We start from the raw sequence: 22,051 nt of genomic DNA, 5'->3' as shown, positions 1-22,051 counted from the left end.
TTCGACGTGGCTTTGAATGGGCTTCTGCTCATTGTGCCATTGTGGTTATATATCATTGGATCCTTTCGACGAGAAATTTGATTATACATACGATAGAGAAAGGCTGGCATACGCTTTTGTTGGTTGCGGATATATTCTTTGGCGAAGTTTGCTGCTTGGATCGCACATTTTTTGTCGTTGCTGTAATAGTTTTGTTGATTGCGAATATATTCTTTGGCGAATATAATCTAATCTTGTTTTGTTTAATGCACTATAATTATTTCAGCTCGGAAAAGTGAGCTGGTTTTTACGTTTGTTTTTGATGCTTACTGTAGAGTGCCATTGCAGCAATCACTACATTCCTTCATGTTTGTTGGAAAGTCAGTTGCCGTAACAGCAGAAAGCTCGTCTTGCCATGGTACGCGTTGGTTAGCTATTATGTTGTCTGCAGTCGAGCTAACCTATCTTTGTGGTCATCTTCGTATGCAAGAAACAATGTGAAGTGATTCCATAATATTCCAGCTTCCTCGGGGAAGGAATCAATAATGTTTGTCGAAAATGTTGATATTTATGAGTTGATAAAGCCTACAGCCTCGCCTCCTGGTAAGAACAATGTTCTTCCATCTTGCTCTTGAATTCTGTACTTGTATATGTATTTATGTAATAATATTACTGAGTTGGATTGGATGCTCCATTGTTTCAGTTGTTTGAGTTGTGTGGTTATTCGTACAGAAGCTGGAACAGATGCTGCATTGAATTTGACATTGATTTTAACTACGAAGAACTTGTGTAGCAATGCCAATGACGGACAATGCAGGTAACAATTTATACATACTCAGATTATTTTTAAAATTATATACGTCAATCTAAGGGAGTGTTTGTTTGGGGATTGGATTTTGAGTTGTGATTTAAATAGTAAAAATTTTGAATTTGAATAGTCATTGATGAAAATAGGTGTTACTAAGATGTTTTGAATGTGAAATTAATTTTTTGTATAATATGGAAAAATGAAAAATAGATGTTTGATTAAATATTTTTAGGGAAAAAAAATAGAATGAATATTATATTTAAAATCCAATCCCCAAACAAATACACCCTTAATAAACATTTTTTATGATAGAAGAGTATTTTAGAAATAAAATTAATTAAAATTTTATTAGATAAAGATCACTCAAAATAGATCTAAACAAGAGTAAGTAGTTTAATACTCCATCCGTGTCATTACACTACTTTTAACTACTTACTATAATTAAAATACTATTATTTGGCGCCAAAAGTAAATGTAACCCTTGTAAATTTACGGAGAGACTATTACTATACAATTAATGTTTTCTTAGCATTACAAATTAAAAAACTATTATGTATTTTGTACAAAATATATTACTGTATCTTTTTAGAAAATATTAGTACATAAAAAATATTATGGATAAATTATATATCACTCTCTTGTTTCAGTAAAAATGTATAAAACATCATTTATTTTATTTATTATGTGAAATTATTTTGTATTAATATAAAATTTGTACAAAACATTATTTTCGTCTCAATAGTGATATTTGATTATAAATATGAATAGGATAATAAAATTTTATACAAATAAATATATAAAATATTTTAAATAAAATAAATAAATAATTTTTTATTTTATAGGTTTTTAAAATAAATTATCTAATTTTTACAAAAAATTATAAAAATATATTATTTATCAATTATTTATATATTTATTTATTAAATATTTTATTGGAATTAAAATCTTTATTTAAAATCAAATATTAATATTAGCTTTGGGTAAATAGAATGTTTTGTGTTAATTTTATATTAATAAAAAAAAGTTCTTTAGTTAAATACAATAGAATATTATTTAACTTAGTCAAATATTATTTCAATAAAAAATTCCAAGTGCAAGATCCAAACAAATTATGGTAATTATAATTAAATTTAATTTCATAGCCCAAAAATTTTGGCAACAGGGAAAAAATTATCAATAATTTCAAATTTTGGTAGCAAGAAAAGAATATTTATATGAGCATTTATTCTGAGGTTTACTAAAGTGACAGACCGTCATTGATTAGTGCGTCACAGATCTCCGTTTTCATCTGCCGTCGCCATTGGGAACTGCAAAATCTCATTCTCCGAGCAAAACCCTATCTAGCGTCGCCGCCGGCGTGAAATGGCCACAACCGCAATAATCCTCACGGTGTCTCAGGACGGTAGCGGCGATTACCGGACGGTGCAGGAAGCCATAGACGCGGTACCGCTCGGTAACACGCGTCGGACTGTGATTCGTATATCGCCGGGGGTTTATCAGCAGCCGCTTTACGTTCCGAAGACAAAAAATCTCATCACGTTTGCCGGAATCATGCCGGAGGTCACGGTGCTGACGTGGAACAACACCGCGACCACAATCGAGCACCACCAGTCGGCGCGAGTGATCGGGACAGGAACCTTCGGGTGCGGAACTGTCATTGTTGAGGGGGAAGATTTCCTCGCCGAGAACATCACCTTTGAAAATTCTGCTCCGCAGGTGCCGATATCACTTCACGCTTATAAATTCAGTCAGTCAGATTCTACGGGGTTACGTTAAGTAATTATCTAATGCCATTTTTGAAGTTTCGAGTGGTAATTTCACTGCCATATGAAAATTACGTTATCTATGTATGTAGGGTTCAGGCCAGGCCGTGGCGCTTAGAGTGACCGCTGATCGATGTGCATTCTACAACTGCAGATTTCTTGGATGGCAGGTATAGATCATTGAAATAAATAAATTGTGCTAGTTAGCGTTTTGAGGTTTTTTCAGTTAATTGCAAGCTCCAATAATGGTGGATGTGATGACAACTATAGGTTTTTTGGGGAATCATGATTTTCCTATTGAATTGCCCCCTCCCTACTGTTATTCTTGTTGATCCTGTGTTGCGATCATCTGCAACTAACAGATTTTAGAAGGGTGTATAGACAGACTGTTGAATAATGTTAGCAGAAAATGCCGATTTTCGTGACAAGGATTGAGAACAGTTTCTTAAAAAAATAAATAAATAAAAGCTATTTGCTTTGGTTTATGCTTTCTAGAACTTTGATAGTTTTTGTGAGAAAGATGGATTTTTGCTTAAATTGGGGATAACAAATGACATTTAGAAAATATGGCAGGCGGTTTATAGGAACGTTGTTACAGCTTGAAACTATATCTACAAATGCTATTGTTATTGAGTTGATGTATGCCATTTGAGGCATTCCTGTAACTATGAGTTCTGTTAGGTGAACCAACGCTTCCTTTCTTCGTCCAGAATTTGTAATTTATAGGACTCTTTTAATTAATGGTTTATGCAGGATACATTGTATTTGCACTATGGGAAGCAATATCTACGGGACTGCTACATAGAAGGAAGTGTGGATTTCATTTTTGGCAACAGCACAGCTCTGTTGGAGCATTGTCATATTCACTGCAAATCGGGCGGATTCATAACTGCTCAAAGCAGAAAATCTTCCCAAGAGACAACTGGATACGTGTTCTTGAGGTCTGTCTTCCTTCGCCTTTTGAGCAAACATTAAGTATGTATCGAATCTTCTGTCTGTCCCTTGATACCAGGGAGGCCTTTGACTGACATGATTGGGATTTGTCCCTCACACTGTAGCCCTTTTTCTGTGGAATATCATGCTTATGTTACTTGAGTTATCGCTATTATTTGGGCTTGCGGAGATTCTTTTTCTTGGTGTTTTTCCATCAATGCAGTTACATTAACTATAGCTTCTGCCGTATAATTAGCAACAGTGTTGCGATGTAATTGGTCTTGAAATTTCTCCCAAAGACATGATGTGGGACTTATGTAGTAATTCGATGCAGATGTGTAATCTCTGGTAATGGAGATGCTCAATATACGTATCTTGGACGCCCATGGGGGCCTTTTGGGAGAGTGGTCTTTGCCTACACATTCATGGATAAATGCGTTCGACAAGTGGGTTGGCATAACTGGGGAAAGCCTGAAAATGAAAGAACCGCTTGCTTTTACGAGTTCAAGTAAGTTTTTTTTTAAACTTGTTCGCCTTAATAATATGATTGTGCTTGCTTTTACAAAAAAAACTTGTTTGGCTTAGGATTGTTCCATTTATGACGAAAATGAGCAAAAAGCATAAAAAGTAGGACAAGAAGATTTGAACTCATTTTATGTTATCAAAGTTAAGTGAATTTGGGCGGAGGTAGTTAATATCTTGATGCAATTCATTCATTATATTCGATATATATATATGTATGAATGTATGAAGGTGCTTTGGGCCGGGTAGTTGCTCATCAAAACGCGAGACATGGGCGAGAGAGCTGGTGGATGAAGAAGCTCAAGATTTCATCACACACTGCTTTGTCGACCCGGATCAACAACGGCCATGGCTGGCTCAGATGATGGCGATACGGGTACCCTACTCGGCTATGTCGTAACTATGCATCATACTCATATTCATATGTATTACTGTTGGATCAGTTGCAGTTATGTCGATTGTCATGAAATAAGGAACTGTTGGAATATGATTATTAGTTTTTCTTTTTTATGTATGTATATTGTGAACTACTTACGAATTGATCTCATTCATGTCTGTCTATGTTAATAAATGATACCATAGAATATAATTATATTGCTAGTTGATGATTCAAAAAATGATAAATTAGATAAGATAAATATTATTGTAATTTTTAATTATATTTTTAGTTTGATAATGTATTTTTATAATAATTTAGATATGATATTTTACAAGAATTGAATAATATAAAAATTATAAAAACTAAATAATAGTAAAAAAAATAAATAGAAATTCAATCGTAAAATAAATAAATATATAAACACAATACGCTCGTAATTTTATTTTTTTCTATTTCTCTGCGTATATGATAGAAATAAAACTAAAGAATAGAAAATAGTTTATTTTCCAATCCTTGAATTCTTTGTGTCAATTGAATAAGAGAAATTGAGACATTTTTATTTTTCAATTTCAATTTTATCTCTATCTATATCTACCATCCTTTGTTCGTATGTATATTTGTTAAGTTGTCTCAAATGTGTTTCGATTTTTTTTAGGGTTTTGATATATAAATTTTAAAAAAATAAATAAAATTGTAAACTAAATTTATTTTAAGAATAATATTAACGAAAAATATAATTTTACAAAATAAAATTTATTTTAATTATATATTCAATAAACATAGCTTAGATCTAATTTAGGCTCAAATTTAGAATGTATAGATTTCACACTATATGAGAGGTGTTACGTTACAGCAGTCCGCCCTCTCATCAGATAGGTGCTATTTTTTGTTTTGTATTTATTTTTAATTACAAATTATATTTATATTCTATCCATTTTATTTCATCTTTAACCTTGTAAAAATAAATATAGAAAATGAGTTATTGTAGAATGGTCTTAGACATGACTTTTTTTTTTTTGTTTTTTTGATAATTGGATTGAGTGTAAAGCAAAATAAAATGCCGTCCCATTTGTGTTATTTCGTTTAAAATCTTATTTGTATTGATGATGTTTTAGTTGAGTGGTAAGTTTAATTAATTTCGAAATAAATAAAGAAATATACATGTAGAAATTAATGTGTGTAAATTCTTAACCGTCAGAGGCCAAAGCAGATAAGATAGATTACCAACAACCCGGCCCTACCCGGCCCAATTTTAATGGTTTAAACGGTCCAAAATATGGGAAAAAAATGGAAATGCGGGAGATCGAACCCCGTGCCTCTCGCATGCAAAGCGAGCGCTCTACCATTTGAGCTACATCCCCTAATATTTTTTAATATAGTAATTATTTTATTTCAATATTTAGATGATTCTCTCGTTCACTGAGGGAAGAATGAGAAAATACCCAAAATATATCGGCAATACCGAATTTTCGGTATATTGTAAATTTCTGTACTGGAAAAAGTATCTATTTTTTATTTTTTTTATATATACCGAAAAAATCAACGTATCGAATTATTTTTTATATTTCAATATTTTTGATATAGAATTGTTTCACAGGTACAAAATTTAATATACAATTTATATAAATAAAATTTTTTAGCCTACTTCAAAAGTGATTTTACTTGCATATTTTAAATGTTGTGTATGTCATTCACTTACTGTTTTTAATTCATACCAAGATCGTTTAAATTTTGGTATAATACGGTATAATACAGTATATATGTCAATACTGTCTAAATTGCAATATTTCGGTATAATACAATATATATCGATACCGTTAAAATTTCGATATTTCGGTACAATACAGTATAAATTAATACCGTTGATATCTTGGTATAAATCAATATATACCCGATAACTTACAAATAGTTCATACCAAATAATCGGTACAGTATAAAATATAAATCATACCGAATTTTCGATATACCAAACTTTTGGTATAGCGATTTCTCAGTTCATGCGATATACTGAACTTTTGGTATACCAATTTCTCAGTTCGACAACGGTATGATAAATTACCATACTGAAAATTTTAATACGTTAAGCAATATACTATATAAGTTTCGGTATCCCGTACCAAACCAGCCCTTAACAAAGACAAACCAGAGAGAGAGAGAGAGAGAGAGAGTTGTTCAGTGAATAATATCATCCATCCTTAACTGTGGTTAAGTATCAGAATTTGAAGAGTTGAACTTGAATGAACGAACACCCTCACTCACTCACTCACTACTCAATTCCTGACGCATAAATTATGATTATGCCAAATTAGAAGAAGAAGAATAAAGGCCAAAAAAAAAAAAAAAAAAAAGAGATGGTCTAAAACCCCCGAAAAAGCCGACATCAATCAAAGACATCTAGCCTAACTGGGTTTGGTTTGGTTTGACATGAGATGATCCATCCTACTACATTGATCTCAGATCAGGATTTGGACTCCGGCGACAACAATGATGATGACGGAGGCTCAGCCGAGCTGGTAACAATGATATATACACCATAGCATAGCATAGCATCATCAACTTTCGATGCTCCCTCCCTCTTCAGAGGACGCGAAGCTGCGCAAGGAATGCCGCGCACAGGTCAAGAAACAGGAACTGCGGCCCCTGCACCCGCTGCAGATCCAGCAGATACTTGTCTTCCCGGGTTTTGTATAGCTGGCATCACAACATCCATCACACACATCAATTTCCATTTTTATAATAATATTATTGAAGGAGTGAAGATGACCATCTTTTTTACCTGCACTTCGAATTTGATCACGTTCTGTGGCCTGGAGTTGCTGTCGTTCTCCACAATGGCTATCGCAGACTCATCTCCAAAATAGTTGCCAGCATCCAGCATGCCTTCTCTACGCCCTGGGCTGCCCGGGACCCATCTGCATTTCATGTTGTACTGCCCGATCTTTTTCCAGTAAACGTTCAGTTCTTGCAACGCTTTCAGAACTTCTGTCATTATCTCTCGAGGATGGGCTCGCGACTGCAAATATTAATAAGCAAAACAGATAGATACATGAATAATTGTCAACAAAAGATGCTGCTGGGGCCAGTAGGAAACAATAACAAATTTATTACGATTTCTATAGGCAAAATAAATCATTGTTGGGCTAATATTCTTGGTGAAGTAATAATAATGGCTCTTTTCCACATTTGTAAGAATGAAATGCAAAAGATACGGCGATTAACCTGGAGTCCAAGTGCCCATTTCCGATCAACCGGATACCTGCTCCCCCCAAATTGTGGATAATCTATTGCCCGCCCAACAGGAGATGCTATAGTCTCATTAGGATTCATCCGATTGTATCCATATTCCTATGGAGATAGATCCCACATATAATACTCAGATGTTAAAAATTCAGATACTGTGAAATCAGCATGAGGATGACGAAAAAAGAACTCTAAAATTAGAGATAACAAATGGATATATAGTAACAGCATCATCTTCATGAATATAACGCAGGAAGACAGCTACATTTATTTATCATGAATAGTCGAAAATAGTATTAAGTATACGCACCATGTTCTCCTGAAATTCAGATCCAAGGTAGCCACTAGAAACACGGAACCGGTTGTCTAGCAACAAATAGTACGTAACAGTCCCCTGTGAGTGACAACAGATTAGGAAACATCAGCGGTGACATTAAACCTTCATGACAAACTAACTTAACATTTGAGTCATCAACTACAACTACAACTACACAATACTCACCTCATTCTGAACCCTGCTTCGCAGCGAATCGACAAGTCCATTCCGATCAAAACCCATCTTAACAACTTCTTGGAGAATCTCTTCATCAATCTGAAATTGAACAGCATAAATAAAATTTAAGATCACCAAAAGAAATAAAAAAATCCAGAATGAACATCCTGTAGTAAACAATAAGATACATTCAGATTTACAGCTATTTTTTTATGATCCGAGAACCAAGAACAGCATTTATTACTTTTGAAAAAGGGTCTTCACATGGCACTGAAAATTTTAGATACCTTTTTTGCCTGTTGAGCTGTATCCGGTGGTGGCACAGCCAAATAGCGCGGGAGATGAGCTTGAAACCAGGGATGAGCACGTATCTCAGGAATAGTCATCCGCTTCATAGGATCAACTATAAGCATCCTCGGAATGAGATCTCTAGCACCAGCAGATAAATGGCTTGGAAGTGTATAAATTCCACCCTATTATATATTAAACAGAAAATGATGGAATAATTTAGTAATACACACTTTTGTTGTTGATATAGACACAAAACAATTCAGTAGGAATAAACCAAACACTCAAGAAGTCAAATCTAAAAATCAACAGAGTTTGGCTCAGATGCATGCAAGCAAGGAACTTTCAGAACAAAATAAGAGCCAATCCTGAACTAACATAAGATAAAAGGTGTATAACTTCTACAGCACAACACAAAATCAAGCAAATGGAAACAGTCGAAGCTAGCATTTCAAAGCTAGTATAACTTGAGCTCAAACATAGCTGTTCATCTCAACTCAAATACAGTCCAGTATGTTTATATAACTCTTGTACCACAATCATTATCGTAAAAACTAAGTCACCCTACCACATGATTTCACCTCATTGTGATCTACTTCATGCTTCGCAGGAGCAGTAAAAAAGCTAATTTACACACACCAAAGAAAAACAAGGGACCCATATGTGACAGCAACTAAGATTCAGTAACCTAAATTAATTCTCTAGATTATTAACATCATAAGCCTAAGAGTAGAAGCTACAAAAGACAGAAAATTTGTTGCACAGAAAGAATATGAATACCTTAATCTTTTTGAAAAGGTTAGGAATGTTCTCATCATCAAATGGAAGGGTGCCACAAAGGAGTGCATAGAGAATAACACCACAGCTCCACACGTCGACTTCAGGGCCAGCATATAGTTTCCCAGATATAACCTATTGAAGAGATGCATATAAAATAAAAGGTTTTGGCATCCTGATTTTACATTTAAAAGGGTAGAAATTTCTTCAATCGCTCTAAATACCTCTGGAGCAGCATAGTTGGGACTTCCACAGCTTGTCTTCAGGAAATGACCGTCACGCATAATATTGCTCAAACCAAAATCAGCAATCTTCACATTGCACTTTGAATCCAACAGCAGGTTTTCAGGCTTCAGATCTCTATGAACCACCATATTTCTGTGGCAGTACTCCACTCCAGATATAATCTACAATCACCCAAACACAGTTAAACTAAGTATAAGACTCGAGTAAATGGAATTCTATGAGAAAAACCATGCAAGAAAGCACCCTACCTGCTGAAAGAAGTTGCGGGCCTCTTCCTCATGCAGCCTGCCCTTCTCCACAATATAGTCAAACAACTCACCAGACTTCACATATTCCATCACCACATAAATATCAGACTGCGTCTCGACAACTTCATAGAGACGAATAATATGCGGATGCATAAACAATCTGAGAATTTTGATTTCCCTTCTTACTGCCAAAAAATCATCACTCTTAGATGAGTGCAAAATAGCTCAAAATAATTTGAGATAATTTACTTCTGCAATGCTGAACTAAAGCAATGAAAATAAACGTAAAACAAATAGCATCACAATGAATTCGGCATACACAGCATCCTGCTTCAATGTATACTGTTGGGCCATATCCATTATTCAGGAACATAACCATAAATCTTTAAAAAGCATATAGTTTATACAACTCAGGTAGCTTGTTATTTTTTTCTACAGGGAATGGAAAGCAATGTTATTTATTGTCCTTATAGAGGGATTGAAGGAAAGGGGTGTGAATAAAACTAAAAAAGGTTGCTTGGCGGATCGACTCACCTTTCTCTTCCATATCCATGTTCTTTATTTTCTTGCGGTTAAGGATCTTGACAGCAACCTTGTGGCCTGTCAATGCATGTTCTGCAATTTTAACTTTACCAAACGATCCAATTCCCAGTGTCTTGCCAAGCTTATAGTTCCGCAAGAATGAATCCACACTACTACCCTCTTGGATTGCCCCATCCATATTCCTACATCATATACAGATATAAAAACCGGAAATTAAATGTACATTTGTCGAAACAAGCACGTGGCATTATCGTTTAAACAAGTCAAGCACATCATTAATGCATCATCATCTCTGCAGAAACATTTAATGGGACCTAATTTTGGGTCCGACAAAGATCACACCTGTTTCATTCAAAACCATAAATATACCAAATCAAGCCTCGAGATTGCTAACACATGAATTTAATGGCGTCGCCGTGCAGCTATGATAGATAGGGAAACACATAGTTTCAAGCCTCTTACAGATTGATAATATCATAAAATTCCAAAAAAAAAATTAATCAATCAATTAACAGCTAAAATCATTCTAATCTCAAAGGCAACAAAAATCTTAGCCAAGTCTCAAACATTTCCCCCATCCAAAATCCCAAACTCCGATAACAAAATCCTTCCACAAAAATCCATTTCACAATGCAAATCAAGTACCAAACAGCTAATCTCAGCTCGAAAACCAAAATCCAACAACAAGCATCAACCTCCACCGAATTCCTCAAAATCCATCCTACATAAGACAAACCGCCAATCCCTCCATGCCCTAAAGCTCGAAACTCCACAATTGAACCAGAAAAACAAAATCCCCTCCAAATCTCAAACGCCTAAACACGTAAACCCACTCCCCGCCCGCACAGATCTGAAACTTCCACATAGAAAACAACAACACAACACGCCGAAAACAACTCGAGGCAATTAAACACAAAATCAAAATGCGCAGACGATAATCCCGAGGAACAAAGGGCAGCAAAATCGAGGGGCGGGGCGGGGAGGGCGAAAGCAGACTCACAGAGAAATCATACGACGACGCAGCAGAGCGAGCGAGAGGAGAGCGGGGCGGGGGAGAATCCAATTATTGCGGAAGAGGCGTTGCAGACAATATTTAGAATAATGAAAATGAAAAATAAATAAATAAAATAAATAAATTATTAGAAGCCTTTTTATTTAGGCGCTGAGAGAGGAGATTTGATTCGGTGCGGTGACGTGTACCAGAATCGATTGCCTCCTCCAATCGCCTTTCGCCGGAGTTAAGACCTTCTTCTTTATTTATTTATTTATTTATTTATTTTTAATTAATACTATTATTATTAATTACTTTTTGCATTTAATTTGAGTGTGTTTATAGTTTTTTTTATAAATTTAGATATATATAATTATAAAATCATTATAGAAAATAGTATTTTTTTTATGTTTTTCTTTTTTTTTAATATATGTATTCTGTATTTTTTTAATATTTTTAATAATAATTTAATTTTTGAAAATTTTTAAAAATAATAAAAAATAAATATTTGATGTAATATTTTATAAAAATATGTATACAATATGATATTTATTTTAGAAAAATTATCATGGATGAATAATATCAAAATTGGCATGAATATTGATTTGTAAAATCATCAAATTAGTTATAATCTAAAAATAATAATTGTCAAGAATGAGATAATTTGTGTGCAAAGTAATTGTTGTAGTATTTTATAAAGTTTTATAAAATTCACAAATATTTGTAGCTTGAACAATTTCATTTTTGTAAAAGGTGACTTACATAAGTTGGGTTTTGTATTCATGAATGTTATACTTATATGATATTATTTAATATATAAAATTTTTATCTTATTTATGTTCTATTATCTACTATAAATTATAAATTGTCCGGACGTGCCACATCATGTGATGCTTGTGCTCGTCACGCGTATATGATTGTCCGACCATGTTACATGCTCGTGCTCTTTTCATTAATTAATGTGTTAGCACGATGCTAAAGTACTGTTATTTAAGAAGTAGATAAAATATCAATTTATGAAATTAAATGAGTAATAGTAAAATTTATTTTTAAAAAATATTTATAATTCAAATTTTAAATTTTTTTTAATAATAATCAATCTTTCTTAATGGGATTTTATTTTAACTTTTGATTTGAATATAATGTTTTATGAAAAAAAAAAAAAAAAAAAGAACAACGTTTAAAAATATGTAATTTTGTCATAGTATAGTATGTTAATTATATGAATTGTTTTACATTTTTTTTATGTTTTTAATATTAATTTTATACTCTATATATCTACATTTTTTTTTTTGTAAGTATTAATTCCAACATCTACTTGTATTATAACATATTTTCTACTTAATTATTTAGTATTAACAAATTAATTCAAATTTCTAAAACTATTCTTAGGTATTAATTAATAGAGAGAGAAATAAATAATACTTTCTCTAGTTGGAATTATGCCAAATTGGCTGTATCAGTATTTGAATGTAAAAATGGGTACGTAAACAAAATAAAATAGAGGTATTATAAAAAATTATTAAATAATTAATAATAGAATAGTAAGATAAATAGAAGACGATTGTTTAAAATAAATTATTACTCCCTCCGTCCCATATAACATGGGTGTATTAGCGTAGACACGGAAATCTAGGTAAAGTATAATTAGCAAGCAATAAAAAAATGTATTAGTAAAAATAATTATAGACTGAGATAAATAAATAATTATAGATTGAGATAAATAAATAATTTAATTAAAATTAAAAAAATTATAAAATTTAAAATTTAAAAGTGGAGAGAGTATTTAGTTTCCGTTCTATTAAAAGTGTCCACGTTACTGTATAGATAAGAGATCTTTTTAAATATAATTAGTAAATAATTAACAAGTGTATCGAATTATAAATTAAAATTAACTAGATAATTTTATTAATATTTAAAAAAATTATAAATGGTATAATCACTTAAAAGGAAAGAAAAAATTATATATGATAGACCCCAAAAAAAAAAAAGCATTTTATTAAAATAAAAATAATAAAATTATGAGTAAATAAAATTTACTTACTATAAAAAATAACATAATTATTATAGAATATACAAATGTTGTAGTATAAAAATATATAAGAGAATATTTTGCACATTAATAAATTACATATTCTCTATATATTTTTTTTAAATTTCGACAATAACTATGTATATATATATACAAATATACATAAAGAAGGCATCAATTACAACATGTTAATATTAACTCTTTGAAAAAGCATATAGAACATGGAAATTTTGAATTCCATCAATCAAATTGTATACACATCAACCACTGTGAAAAAGACAACATAGTTTACACATGGTTCGTTTAACGTGACTTTTCCGTCGGGCCTGGTTTACAGGATATTAGGTTCGACCGGGAGTTTATCCAGTGCACACTTTCGGATAGCGAATGCGGATTCCCACTTCATCCAAAAAAAAAAAAACCCACTATATATATGGAAGGAAATAAATTTGAGTCCAAAATCCGTCGATATCCTCTTCTCTTGTAAACATCTAAAAAAAAAATAACAATTGCGGATTCTCAAAATTCACATAAAAACTTAGTACAACACAATCAACCTCATGATATATGACAAAAAAATAAGCTTTTATACTCTCCAATAGTCTCCATGGCCGATCGAAAGACATGACACTCAGATTTCAAATGATGCTTCTGCTTTTGGAATGTACAAAAATACTTGGTTCGATTTGATTGAATAACTTGCCGCTGCTAAGGATGAGAGCCCGAGGAACAAAGAAGGAACTAAACTAAAACTAAATAGCAATGTTGAAACATACGTAGATTTCAGTAGTCGGGAATTGAAGCAAAGTTGTATCCTTCGGTACCCCGCCAAGAATAGTAGGCGATCCGCGTTTCATAGAAGCCTGTGATGATATCAAGAGAGTAGATTTAAAAACAATGGAATGCTCGGACGTAAATTCTTAGAAAAATGAAACAACGAGGGAATTTTCAGAAAACTCGTGAAATTGTACAATACAACAACATTTCAGAAAACTAATTCGATGGTCACATTCATAATATCACAAAATTCTGTAACCCATACACTTGAAATGAATGATAAATATTTACCCAGTCGCATAATATATTCGTACAAAAATATTTTGTATTAGATCGAATGTATATTTGGTTCGATATCATTATACTATCAAAAACACTGGAAAATACTTCCAAACACAACAGATCGCCAATGTATTCTACGTCCGGGTTGGAATGAAAGGACTTCGAAGCTCAAGGAAAATCAGTATATATGAATGATGAAGTAAGCATAATAACAAGAAACCAAGGGAGTGTTCTTTCTACAAAAAAACATAATTTCCAAAAAACATATTTCCCCAAAAAATAATACATTACACACACATTTATTATTGTTATATCGCTTACACAATTCGTCAATTACCTAAACATCACATACAAAAAATTTTCTTCAAATTATTTCACTAAACAAACAAACTCCAATACTCATGTAAACAAAAAATTATTTTATACAACTAATTGAGCATCATATAAGTTAATCTTAATTTATACCGAGGATTCATATCCACATCCCAAAATAGAATCACTTTATTTAAATGAGAACCGCAGAGATATTACCTGGCATGAAAGCAAGAAATCCGAGTCCCAATAGGCTGTATGCTTGAGAGAGCTCCCCTTGCATGTGGCCAGTGAAGATGAAAATGGAAAGCAAGAGAAGAAGGCATCCGAGGAGGAGCAGAAACAGTGCTAGAAATATTGATTTCCAAGGAATTCTGTTGTAGGTTCTGGGTGAATAATCAAATCTGGGATCGTGTCTATTCTGGTCACCATAGTCGTCGTTTTCATCAACAGGTAGATGGCTGTAACGGATATTTCGTCTAGATGCCATACGGTTCAATACAGGTCGGAAATTTCTTGCTGGAATAGAACCTACACATTTTGATTCAAAACAGAGCAGTTATTAAAATAAGGATAAGTAATGAAAAAGAAAAACAACTTCAGAACAGATCGACAACACCTTTCATGCAACATTTCTCTGAACACAGTTGTAAGGAGAAAGTAACAGCTGCTAGTTCTTGCATGTATCAATGCATTCATTTTCTACAAGACTGTACATAACCATCATTCTCACCAACCACAACTCCAGCTTGAATCAAGCAAAATATTTTCGTATGTTGAAATTCTCTTCTAATAAACTCCTTAGAAATTAAATCGCTGGGTCAGACTTCAATAGGAGAATAAAATAATCATGAGTCACATCCAAATCAGCATATGATCCGTTAGTATTGATGCATGATCAAATTTCCATTCCTAGCCTATTATAAACTGGATAAACTACATAGAAAAACTATATAATGGTGTATTATGCTTGGAAACATACGTAGTTTTCATAAAGTACGAGCATGGAGTTGCGAAGGGATTACGAGCACTGTGATCCATGTATTAACCGCACCAGCTAATATTAATCATTTGAGGCCTTGTTTACATAAGGTGATGATACTAGGGACTATTCAATCCTCAATTCCTCATGTGTTTATCACATTTTATACTACTCCATAATAATTACGCCCCCATTGTACACCTCATGATAGGAGAACTGATTCATCACAGGAAGATGTAAGGTGAGAAGCAGGCCGCATTACAAAACTCTATAAGCATGTTTAAATCTAAACTTTTCATAGATAATACAAAACTTGAACCAACAACACACTATATCCAATAATCTATACAGCAACCAATTTTGGCAAACTTTGGATGATTGAACAAATCCAAAAGAGAAATTTGCTTATTAAAATGTAACAATGCAAGAAAGAACAAATTGAAATATTCTTTTCACATGAACAACATCAATTACATAGGCTGTTGCCAATACTAATACTTATCACAAACTATGGAAGATGAAACAAAATCGATGATTTTCATAATACAAATTTAATTTATATAACAGAAAGGAAAAAAATAAAAAAATAAAAAAAAATCTGAAAATACTTTATCCACGTGAATTACATCAACTCCAAGAGCTAATACCTGTTTTTCTTGCTTTCCATAATGATACATACAATTTTATTTACTGAAAATAAAGAAAGTACAATTTTCAGGACGAATCTAACCTAATTTTGAATTACCAAGGAATGAAAGTTTCCATTCACTCGATTAAACATGCTCCGTGAAAACATTTTTTCGTTAACGAAACTGCATAATTCAATATCAATTAGCATTCACAATCAAATTCCCGAGTCATCATTTAGCCGCCATTCCCCACATTCTCCCCGTATAACCGATCCATTTACGCACGCATACACAGAAAAGCTTTAAACTTCGGACCACCTAAAATAACATATAAAGATGATCCATCCACCACAGGTTCGACACTAGCCTCTAAACATCATACCAAACAAAAAAATCCAGTTCCAATAATTTATCATGAAATTTATCAGCATTTTCCAGCGAGCATGAGCGTCAAATTTACCAAAAACCTCTAGAATCATTAGATGCAGCGAAATTTAGCCAGCAAATAAAAAACCAACCTGAAATTAGCAATTGCTGCAAGACGTCAGCTCGCAGGAAAGCGTCAGCACACAAATGGAATTATTCGCTCAATCTCCGAAGAGAGAAGATCCCAGTCGGGACGAACGAATGATCGTTAAAGATAGGCGACGATACTAAGCTTCGCTCAAAGAACTTCTGAGCGGAATAAACCGATCTAGATATGTGGAAACTTACTGGGCCTTAATGGGCTATTGATTGGGCCTACTTTATTTTATTATAGTCACAGTGACGGCTCTGCTTTTGGTCCCACAATTTCATATGCTTTCCCCGTTTTGTCACTCTCTGATTTTTCCTTTGTCTTCTCCAACAAAGTATATATATATATATATATTTTTCTTTTTTTTTTTATAAATTATATAACACCCTTGAGTTTTTGTAAATATATGTATTTTATTTATTGCGTGAAATCCTTGTATTAATATAAATTTCGCACGACAGTCTGTGATTTTATACAAATAAAAAATAAAAAATATTTTAAATAATTTTTTTAATAATATAAATAAATAAATAATTAATTAATCTTTTCGTGCAAACTTTATACTAATATAAAAGTTTCACGCAATAAATAAAACATAAATATTTTGTACATTTTTATTCAAATAGGAGGGAATATTATATAATTTATCATTTTTTTTAATAAGACCTCCATGGATCTCAACTCCAGAGTCAATCCACATCCCATGTACGAATTGAAATCCCGGACCCCCCAAGAATGTCTCATGTAATAAAATCCTGCTATTTTTCGTTGACATTCCAAATCCTAGTAGAAATCCTTATCCAACAAAGATCTGAGAAAATAATAATACAACACAGCTTTTTGCACAACATCCAAAAGAAAACAACTATTATACATTTTCTTACATTATATGCATGCTTATTCCAGCATGATGCCATTTCTGCTGCAGAAGGTTTGAGTTTTTTCTTCTCCAGTTACCGTTATAAGAAGCAGAGGTAAAACCATGTTTCTTCCTCGTATCAAGCCGCAATTTGTTCTTCTTTGAGCTGCAAAGTCATCTGTATTTGGTCTTTGTTCATCCCAAACTCCGTCGCTGCCGTCGTCGTCGATCCGTCGTTGTTCTCGGGTGCTGTCTTCTGTGAACTTCCGGAAGCGCTGCTATTGCTTTGTCTCCCTACCGGGATGTCGTGATTATGCTTCCCCTCATATGTAGTTATCACGGCTTTTGGGTCTGCCGATGCCCTCTCCACATGTTTCCGGACATTACAGCCTTGATATGTACATCTGTAGTAACTCCTGCAGAAAATGGACTCGAAAATGACGGGCATGGCGCAAAATAGGCAATCTGTTTGGTAGTATTTTCCAAACAGCGCAATCGGAATAAGTAATTTCAAAATAAAAATGACAAAAGATCGAACCTTGGATAAGGATTCCCCTTCACTACTTTCTGTCCGTATTTTCTCCATTTGTACCCATCGTCCAAGAGATCGACCTCACTTCTTGTCTGCAAGACAATCTTCGATTCTGTAACAGTTTGATGCGACGGAGCTGCAATTGACGGCGCTGTATCCCTGCACCTGCATCTCCAATAGTTAAGGGTCCGTTTGAATTGACTTAAAAAATAAGCAGAAGTCAAAAGCTTAGGTTTTGTGTTTGAATGAATCATTATAAAAGCAATTTTTCATTAAAAAAAAAAGTATTTTGGATGTAATAGAATTGAAAGTGCTTTTAAACTGTTAAAATTACTCAAAATGACATATTGTGAATAAAATTGTATTTCTATAAAAATTACATATATTTTTAAATTTTTTAATTATATATAAATATTCTAAACAGAAGTATAGAAAATGTATTTTAAAAATTTAATTATTTAAATTTGGTATCTCAATTATAACTTTAAATTTTAATTCAAATACTACAATATATAAATTAAAAATGATAATATAATTATGTATTTGTTTTTAAATTTTTAAAAATGTAATATATAAATTAATTGTTTTTATAATATATTATAGCATTGTATTTATTATTATTATTATTAAGAATAATACAGTTTTAGCTGAAAAGTGTTTCTGCTTATTTCAGACGCTATTCTCAATGTGCTTTTGGAAAAAAGCTGCTTCTGCTTTTGGACAAAAGCCAATGCAAACAGCTACACAGTGCTTTTTTTAGAAGCAGAAGCCAAAAACAGCAGCTAGAAGCCGATCCAAACGGGGCTTAGATTTCCCAATAGATGAAATTATCATTTCAAGAACTAAAATAAATAGTCGAATATGTAATCATTTTACCTTCTTTTGGGGGTGGGTTCTTCGCCATCCACAACCACTGCAGTATCTTTCCTGTCACTGTTTTGACTAGCAACCACACGATGCTCGGTTGCCTGGAAATTTGTGGGCTCGGAGCAAGCTGGTGCAGGCCCGTTGTTTTCGATCCTCGATTGTGAGTTTGTCACTTTGTCTGAAGCATTATTATCCTTTCCTCTTTTCTGAGGCTGAGGCGGATCGTGATTATGTTGTCCTTTGTAGGTAATCTCGGATATACTGCCATCTACGGACCGTTCGACTTTTTTCTTGACGGGGCAATTGAGATGCGTGCACTTATAGTAGCTTCGGGGGCACTCACTTGCCTTAACTTGCTTTTGACCATATTTTCGCCAGTTGTATCCGTCGTGAGCTGGTTTATCAGCGGAGACCTTTTTCTCGGACTGGGAAGCTTCAGAGGAATCTATCTTTGAAGTCTCGGGTTCGTTTGGCAATTGTGTTGTCTGAAGTTGTGTGTGTTCAGCTAGTGAAGAGGAAGAATGGTTTGCCGGAGTCTCTGTGGAGGAATTCTGAAACTCGGCGCGCATTTGCTTGAAAGATTGGGAGAATGCTGCCTGAGCCGTGACGTGCGCAAGGGCCTGCTGGTGGGACATCCCGAACGGGCTCTGCAAAAAAATTCCAAGCAGTTCTTATTAAGTTCATGTTGCAGAATGGAAGCATAGTAATACTTTGAATCACATGACAAGTGTTCATCATCGAACTTTCTAATTCTCATTACAATTCCTATCTATAACTTCATTTGCAGACTTGGTTAGGATTCGAACTTAAACTGGATTGTAGCTTTGATCCTATACATATTATCATTATTATTGTCCCAAAAATTCAGATCATCAAAACTTCATCATGTAGCTTTTACAAAAGCATCAATGGATAAAAAGTTTGTGAGACAATTGGACGAACATTCTAGACTCCTACAAACATTCTTGCACAATCTATAAATTCAAGAAGCAGACAAAGATGTTGGAAATGAAATAAGATCATTGAACTCGGGAATTTGTGTTGAACTTAGACAGAAAAAATTAAGAACCCTAAATTCCTGGAATCAATGTCGTTTTCGAAATGCAGCAATCAATCAGACATCAGCAGAAATGAAGAGCTCAAATTCAGGTTAGGAATTTTGTGATTCCTCATACAGAAGAAATGGAGACGCGATTCATATATGATTCAGCTAAACTTTTGTATGAAGCCCCAAATTCTAGGGTTTGAAATAGTTTCGATCAATTTTGACTCCCATCGCTGAACTCGATGTAAAAAAAAATAAAACAAATCTACAGCATAGTCGGAAGTTTACCTGAAGTGGAGATAGAAATCCCGGTGAATTGAGAAACCCCGGGCTGAGCCCCGGCGGCGCTGCGAACAAGGAGCTTAAATTGTCGATCTGCAGAGGCGGCGGCGCCACCGCCAAATTCATCGGTCGATTCAGATTATGGCCACCGCCACCGCCACCGCCATCTCTAGGTTTGTCTCCACGATTCCCCTCTTTCCCCAAATCAGCGGCCGACGCGAAACCCTGCTTCGCGGCGAGCGGGGACGCCATGGCACCGGCGAGAAGCTGGGAGAAGGAGAAGGGGCTGTTCTCCGGGAACATATTAGAGACAAGGGTCATCGGGCCCGGGCTGAAGCCGGGGCCCGACCCGGTGAGGAACTCCATGGAAGCGCGCGGCGGGACGACGATAGTCGGCTTGGATTTCGCCGCGGCGGCCGCATCTTCAACGCTTTCCCCCATAGCTGAAGTCGATAAAATCGAAGAATTAGAGGCGAAAACGGCAAGAAATCTGGGATTTGCGGAGTAATCTTCTGGTCACCGACTCAACTGCAGCGCGTCTGATGTGTAGATTGATAGATAGATATACAGACAGATGCACTGCTGCGCAACTTGTGAAAAGGAAATTTTATTAATAGTATTAAAAAAATTAAAAATAAGGAAACTGTAGTGCACTGCTGTGGAGCCCAATTCAGCATATTCTGAATAATAAGGTTTTCCTTACACAATATATTTTGAAATTTTGATGATATTTCTGCCTTCTCAAATTTTAGTATGAATTTGGTATTAAAATAATATTTAATAAAATATTTTATAAAAAAATATATATATTTTTGAAAAATGCAGACTTCAAAATAATAAAATTTAAAAAATTTAGAATAAAAAAACATTTTTCATCTCAATTGTCTTTCATTTTTTTTCTTTTTTCTTATTTTAATAGTAAGTTATTATTATTATTATTATTTAAATTTATTAAATATATATTTAACAAATATAAATTAATTTAATTAATTTTATACAATATAACATTACACATTAGCCTTCGCTAATTTATAAAATTAAATTATTTTAATTATAAATAAATAAATATTTTTTTATTTCTTAGTATTATTTAAAATTTTATTCTTTATAAAATAATATTCATAATATATATTTTATTAAAATATTCCCTCCGTCTCATATTTATTTATTTATTTACTTTTTTTTCGGAGATGTAGTAGAAATAAATGTAAAATTACTAAACTATCCTTATTAGTATTGTATAATATAAATGTAATGTCATTTGTATAATATATTGTAAATTAAAAGGTTATTTGTAATATTAGGTAGATAGTACCATTATTAAAAAAAAAAATTGTGACAGACCAAAATAAAAAAAAAGGAGAATATAATATTTAAAATAGTTAAATATATATTTCAAATTTATTTTAATTATATATATTAATTCTTATTTTAAAATTATTAACAATACTATTTATATAAAAATATAATAAAATAATATTATAATTCACAATTATTAACTAATTAAATTATTTTATATAAAAATATAATAAAATAATATTATAATTCACAATTATTAACTAATTAAATTATTTTACCTTAAATAATATGTCTTAAATAAAACCAGTCATTTCAAATGGAACAGATGAAGTATTTTATAATATTATAGTTATAAAATACTACATTTTTTTCTTATAAAATGTTAAAATTTTACTATTCTCAAAATTTTAAAATATTGAAACTTCC

The 22,051-nt window shown here is 33.0% G+C and overlaps 4 protein-coding genes and 1 non-coding gene across 9 annotated transcripts; 1 reads left to right on the top strand and 4 right to left on the bottom strand.

Annotated features, from left to right (window-relative positions):
• Nucleotides 1-433: 433 nt before the first annotated feature.
• Nucleotides 434-4,560, top strand: LOC127240715 (pectinesterase 31). 2 transcript variants are annotated; one of them, XM_051259534.1, is made up of 7 exons: nucleotides 434-582; nucleotides 712-796; nucleotides 2,052-2,503; nucleotides 2,643-2,720; nucleotides 3,304-3,491; nucleotides 3,818-3,991; nucleotides 4,237-4,560. In XM_051259534.1, exons 3-7 carry the CDS (start codon nucleotides 2,150-2,152, stop codon nucleotides 4,403-4,405), a joined length of 963 nt encoding a protein of 320 aa, XP_051115491.1. In that variant the 5' UTR covers nucleotides 434-582; nucleotides 712-796; nucleotides 2,052-2,149; the 3' UTR covers nucleotides 4,406-4,560. The 2 variants fall into 2 exon arrangements, with proteins under 2 accessions (XP_051115491.1, XP_051115492.1); XM_051259535.1 differs by lacking the exons at nucleotides 434-582; nucleotides 712-796 and having other exon boundaries at nucleotides 2,019-2,503.
• A 1,112-nt stretch (nucleotides 4,561-5,672) lies between these two features.
• On the bottom strand, nucleotides 5,673-5,745 carry TRNAA-UGC (transfer RNA alanine (anticodon UGC)). Its single transcript has one exon. It is a non-coding gene; the product is annotated as a tRNA-Ala (tRNA).
• Nucleotides 5,746-6,454: 709 nt separating this feature from the next.
• LOC127240444 (SNF1-related protein kinase catalytic subunit alpha KIN10-like) lies at nucleotides 6,455-11,345 on the bottom strand. The gene is made up of 11 exons (XM_051259139.1): nucleotides 11,220-11,345; nucleotides 10,211-10,401; nucleotides 9,677-9,861; nucleotides 9,407-9,589; nucleotides 9,186-9,317; nucleotides 8,405-8,590; nucleotides 8,127-8,216; nucleotides 7,935-8,018; nucleotides 7,604-7,729; nucleotides 7,161-7,397; nucleotides 6,455-7,075 (listed from the first exon to the last, which is right to left on the bottom strand). The coding sequence occupies exons 1-11, from the start codon at nucleotides 11,228-11,230 to the stop codon at nucleotides 6,962-6,964; spliced, it is 1,539 nt and encodes a 512-aa protein (XP_051115096.1). The 5' UTR covers nucleotides 11,231-11,345; the 3' UTR covers nucleotides 6,455-6,961.
• A 2,094-nt stretch (nucleotides 11,346-13,439) lies between these two features.
• Nucleotides 13,440-16,924, bottom strand: LOC127240125 (uncharacterized). Of its 4 annotated transcripts, XM_051258604.1 has the most exons (5): nucleotides 16,743-16,924; nucleotides 15,233-15,413; nucleotides 14,833-15,144; nucleotides 14,019-14,105; nucleotides 13,440-13,733 (listed from the first exon to the last, which is right to left on the bottom strand). In XM_051258604.1, exons 2-4 carry the CDS (start codon nucleotides 15,294-15,296, stop codon nucleotides 14,026-14,028), a joined length of 456 nt encoding a protein of 151 aa, XP_051114561.1. In that variant the 5' UTR covers nucleotides 15,297-15,413; nucleotides 16,743-16,924; the 3' UTR covers nucleotides 13,440-13,733; nucleotides 14,019-14,025. The 4 variants fall into 4 exon arrangements, with proteins under 4 accessions (XP_051114561.1, XP_051114559.1, XP_051114560.1 ...); XM_051258602.1 differs by having other exon boundaries at nucleotides 13,448-14,105; nucleotides 16,743-16,919; XM_051258603.1 differs by having other exon boundaries at nucleotides 13,448-14,105; nucleotides 15,233-15,323; nucleotides 16,743-16,919.
• A 560-nt stretch (nucleotides 16,925-17,484) lies between these two features.
• LOC127240539 (probable WRKY transcription factor 4) lies at nucleotides 17,485-20,888 on the bottom strand. Its single transcript, XM_051259263.1, has 4 exons — nucleotides 20,333-20,888; nucleotides 19,009-19,646; nucleotides 18,139-18,297; nucleotides 17,485-18,016 (listed from the first exon to the last, which is right to left on the bottom strand). The coding sequence occupies exons 1-4, from the start codon at nucleotides 20,765-20,767 to the stop codon at nucleotides 17,740-17,742; spliced, it is 1,509 nt and encodes a 502-aa protein (XP_051115220.1). The 5' UTR covers nucleotides 20,768-20,888; the 3' UTR covers nucleotides 17,485-17,739.
• Nucleotides 20,889-22,051: the final 1,163 nt, after the last annotated feature.

Source organism: Andrographis paniculata, unplaced genomic scaffold (genome assembly GCF_009805555.1).
Source record: "Andrographis paniculata isolate CXL003 unplaced genomic scaffold, ASM980555v1 Contig79END, whole genome shotgun sequence".
Taxonomy (NCBI): Eukaryota; Viridiplantae; Streptophyta; class Magnoliopsida; order Lamiales; family Acanthaceae; genus Andrographis; species Andrographis paniculata.
This window is presented reverse-complemented; position numbering and strand designations above follow the sequence as displayed.

What these genes read in the sequence shown, in the direction of transcription:
- LOC127240715 (XM_051259534.1), top strand. Translation starts at nt 2,150, where the DNA reads ATGGCCACAACCGCAATAATCCTCACGGTGTCTCAGGACGGTAGCGGC. An exon ending in ACTGGATACGTGTTCTTGAG is followed by an intron (nt 3,492 to 3,817) that starts GTCTGTCTTCCT and finishes AATTCGATGCAG; the next exon opens with ATGTGTAATCTCTGGTAATG. An exon ending in GCTTGCTTTTACGAGTTCAA is followed by an intron (nt 3,992 to 4,236) that starts GTAAGTTTTTTT and finishes GAATGTATGAAG; the next exon opens with GTGCTTTGGGCCGGGTAGTT.
- LOC127240444 (XM_051259139.1), bottom strand. An exon ending in CATGGATATGGAAGAGAAAG is followed by an intron (nt 9,862 to 10,210) that starts GTGAGTCGATCC and finishes ATTTTTTGGCAG; the next exon opens with TAAGAAGGGAAATCAAAATT. An exon ending in CCCGCAACTTCTTTCAGCAG is followed by an intron (nt 9,590 to 9,676) that starts GTAGGGTGCTTT and finishes GGGTGATTGTAG; the next exon opens with ATTATATCTGGAGTGGAGTA.
- LOC127240125 (XM_051258604.1), bottom strand. Translation starts at nt 15,296, where the DNA reads ATGCAAGAACTAGCAGCTGTTACTTTCTCCTTACAACTGTGTTCAGAG. An exon ending in AGAGAAATGTTGCATGAAAG is followed by an intron (nt 15,145 to 15,232) that starts GTGTTGTCGATC and finishes CAAAATGTGTAG; the next exon opens with GTTCTATTCCAGCAAGAAAT. An exon ending in ATTTCTTGCTTTCATGCCAG is followed by an intron (nt 14,106 to 14,832) that starts GTAATATCTCTG and finishes ATATCATCACAG; the next exon opens with GCTTCTATGAAACGCGGATC.
- LOC127240539 (XM_051259263.1), bottom strand. Translation starts at nt 20,767, where the DNA reads ATGGGGGAAAGCGTTGAAGATGCGGCCGCCGCGGCGAAATCCAAGCCG. An exon ending in GATTTCTATCTCCACTTCAG is followed by an intron (nt 19,647 to 20,332) that starts GTAAACTTCCGA and finishes ATTTTTTTGCAG; the next exon opens with AGCCCGTTCGGGATGTCCCA. An exon ending in AAGGGGAATCCTTATCCAAG is followed by an intron (nt 18,017 to 18,138) that starts GTTCGATCTTTT and finishes CATTTTCTGCAG; the next exon opens with GAGTTACTACAGATGTACAT.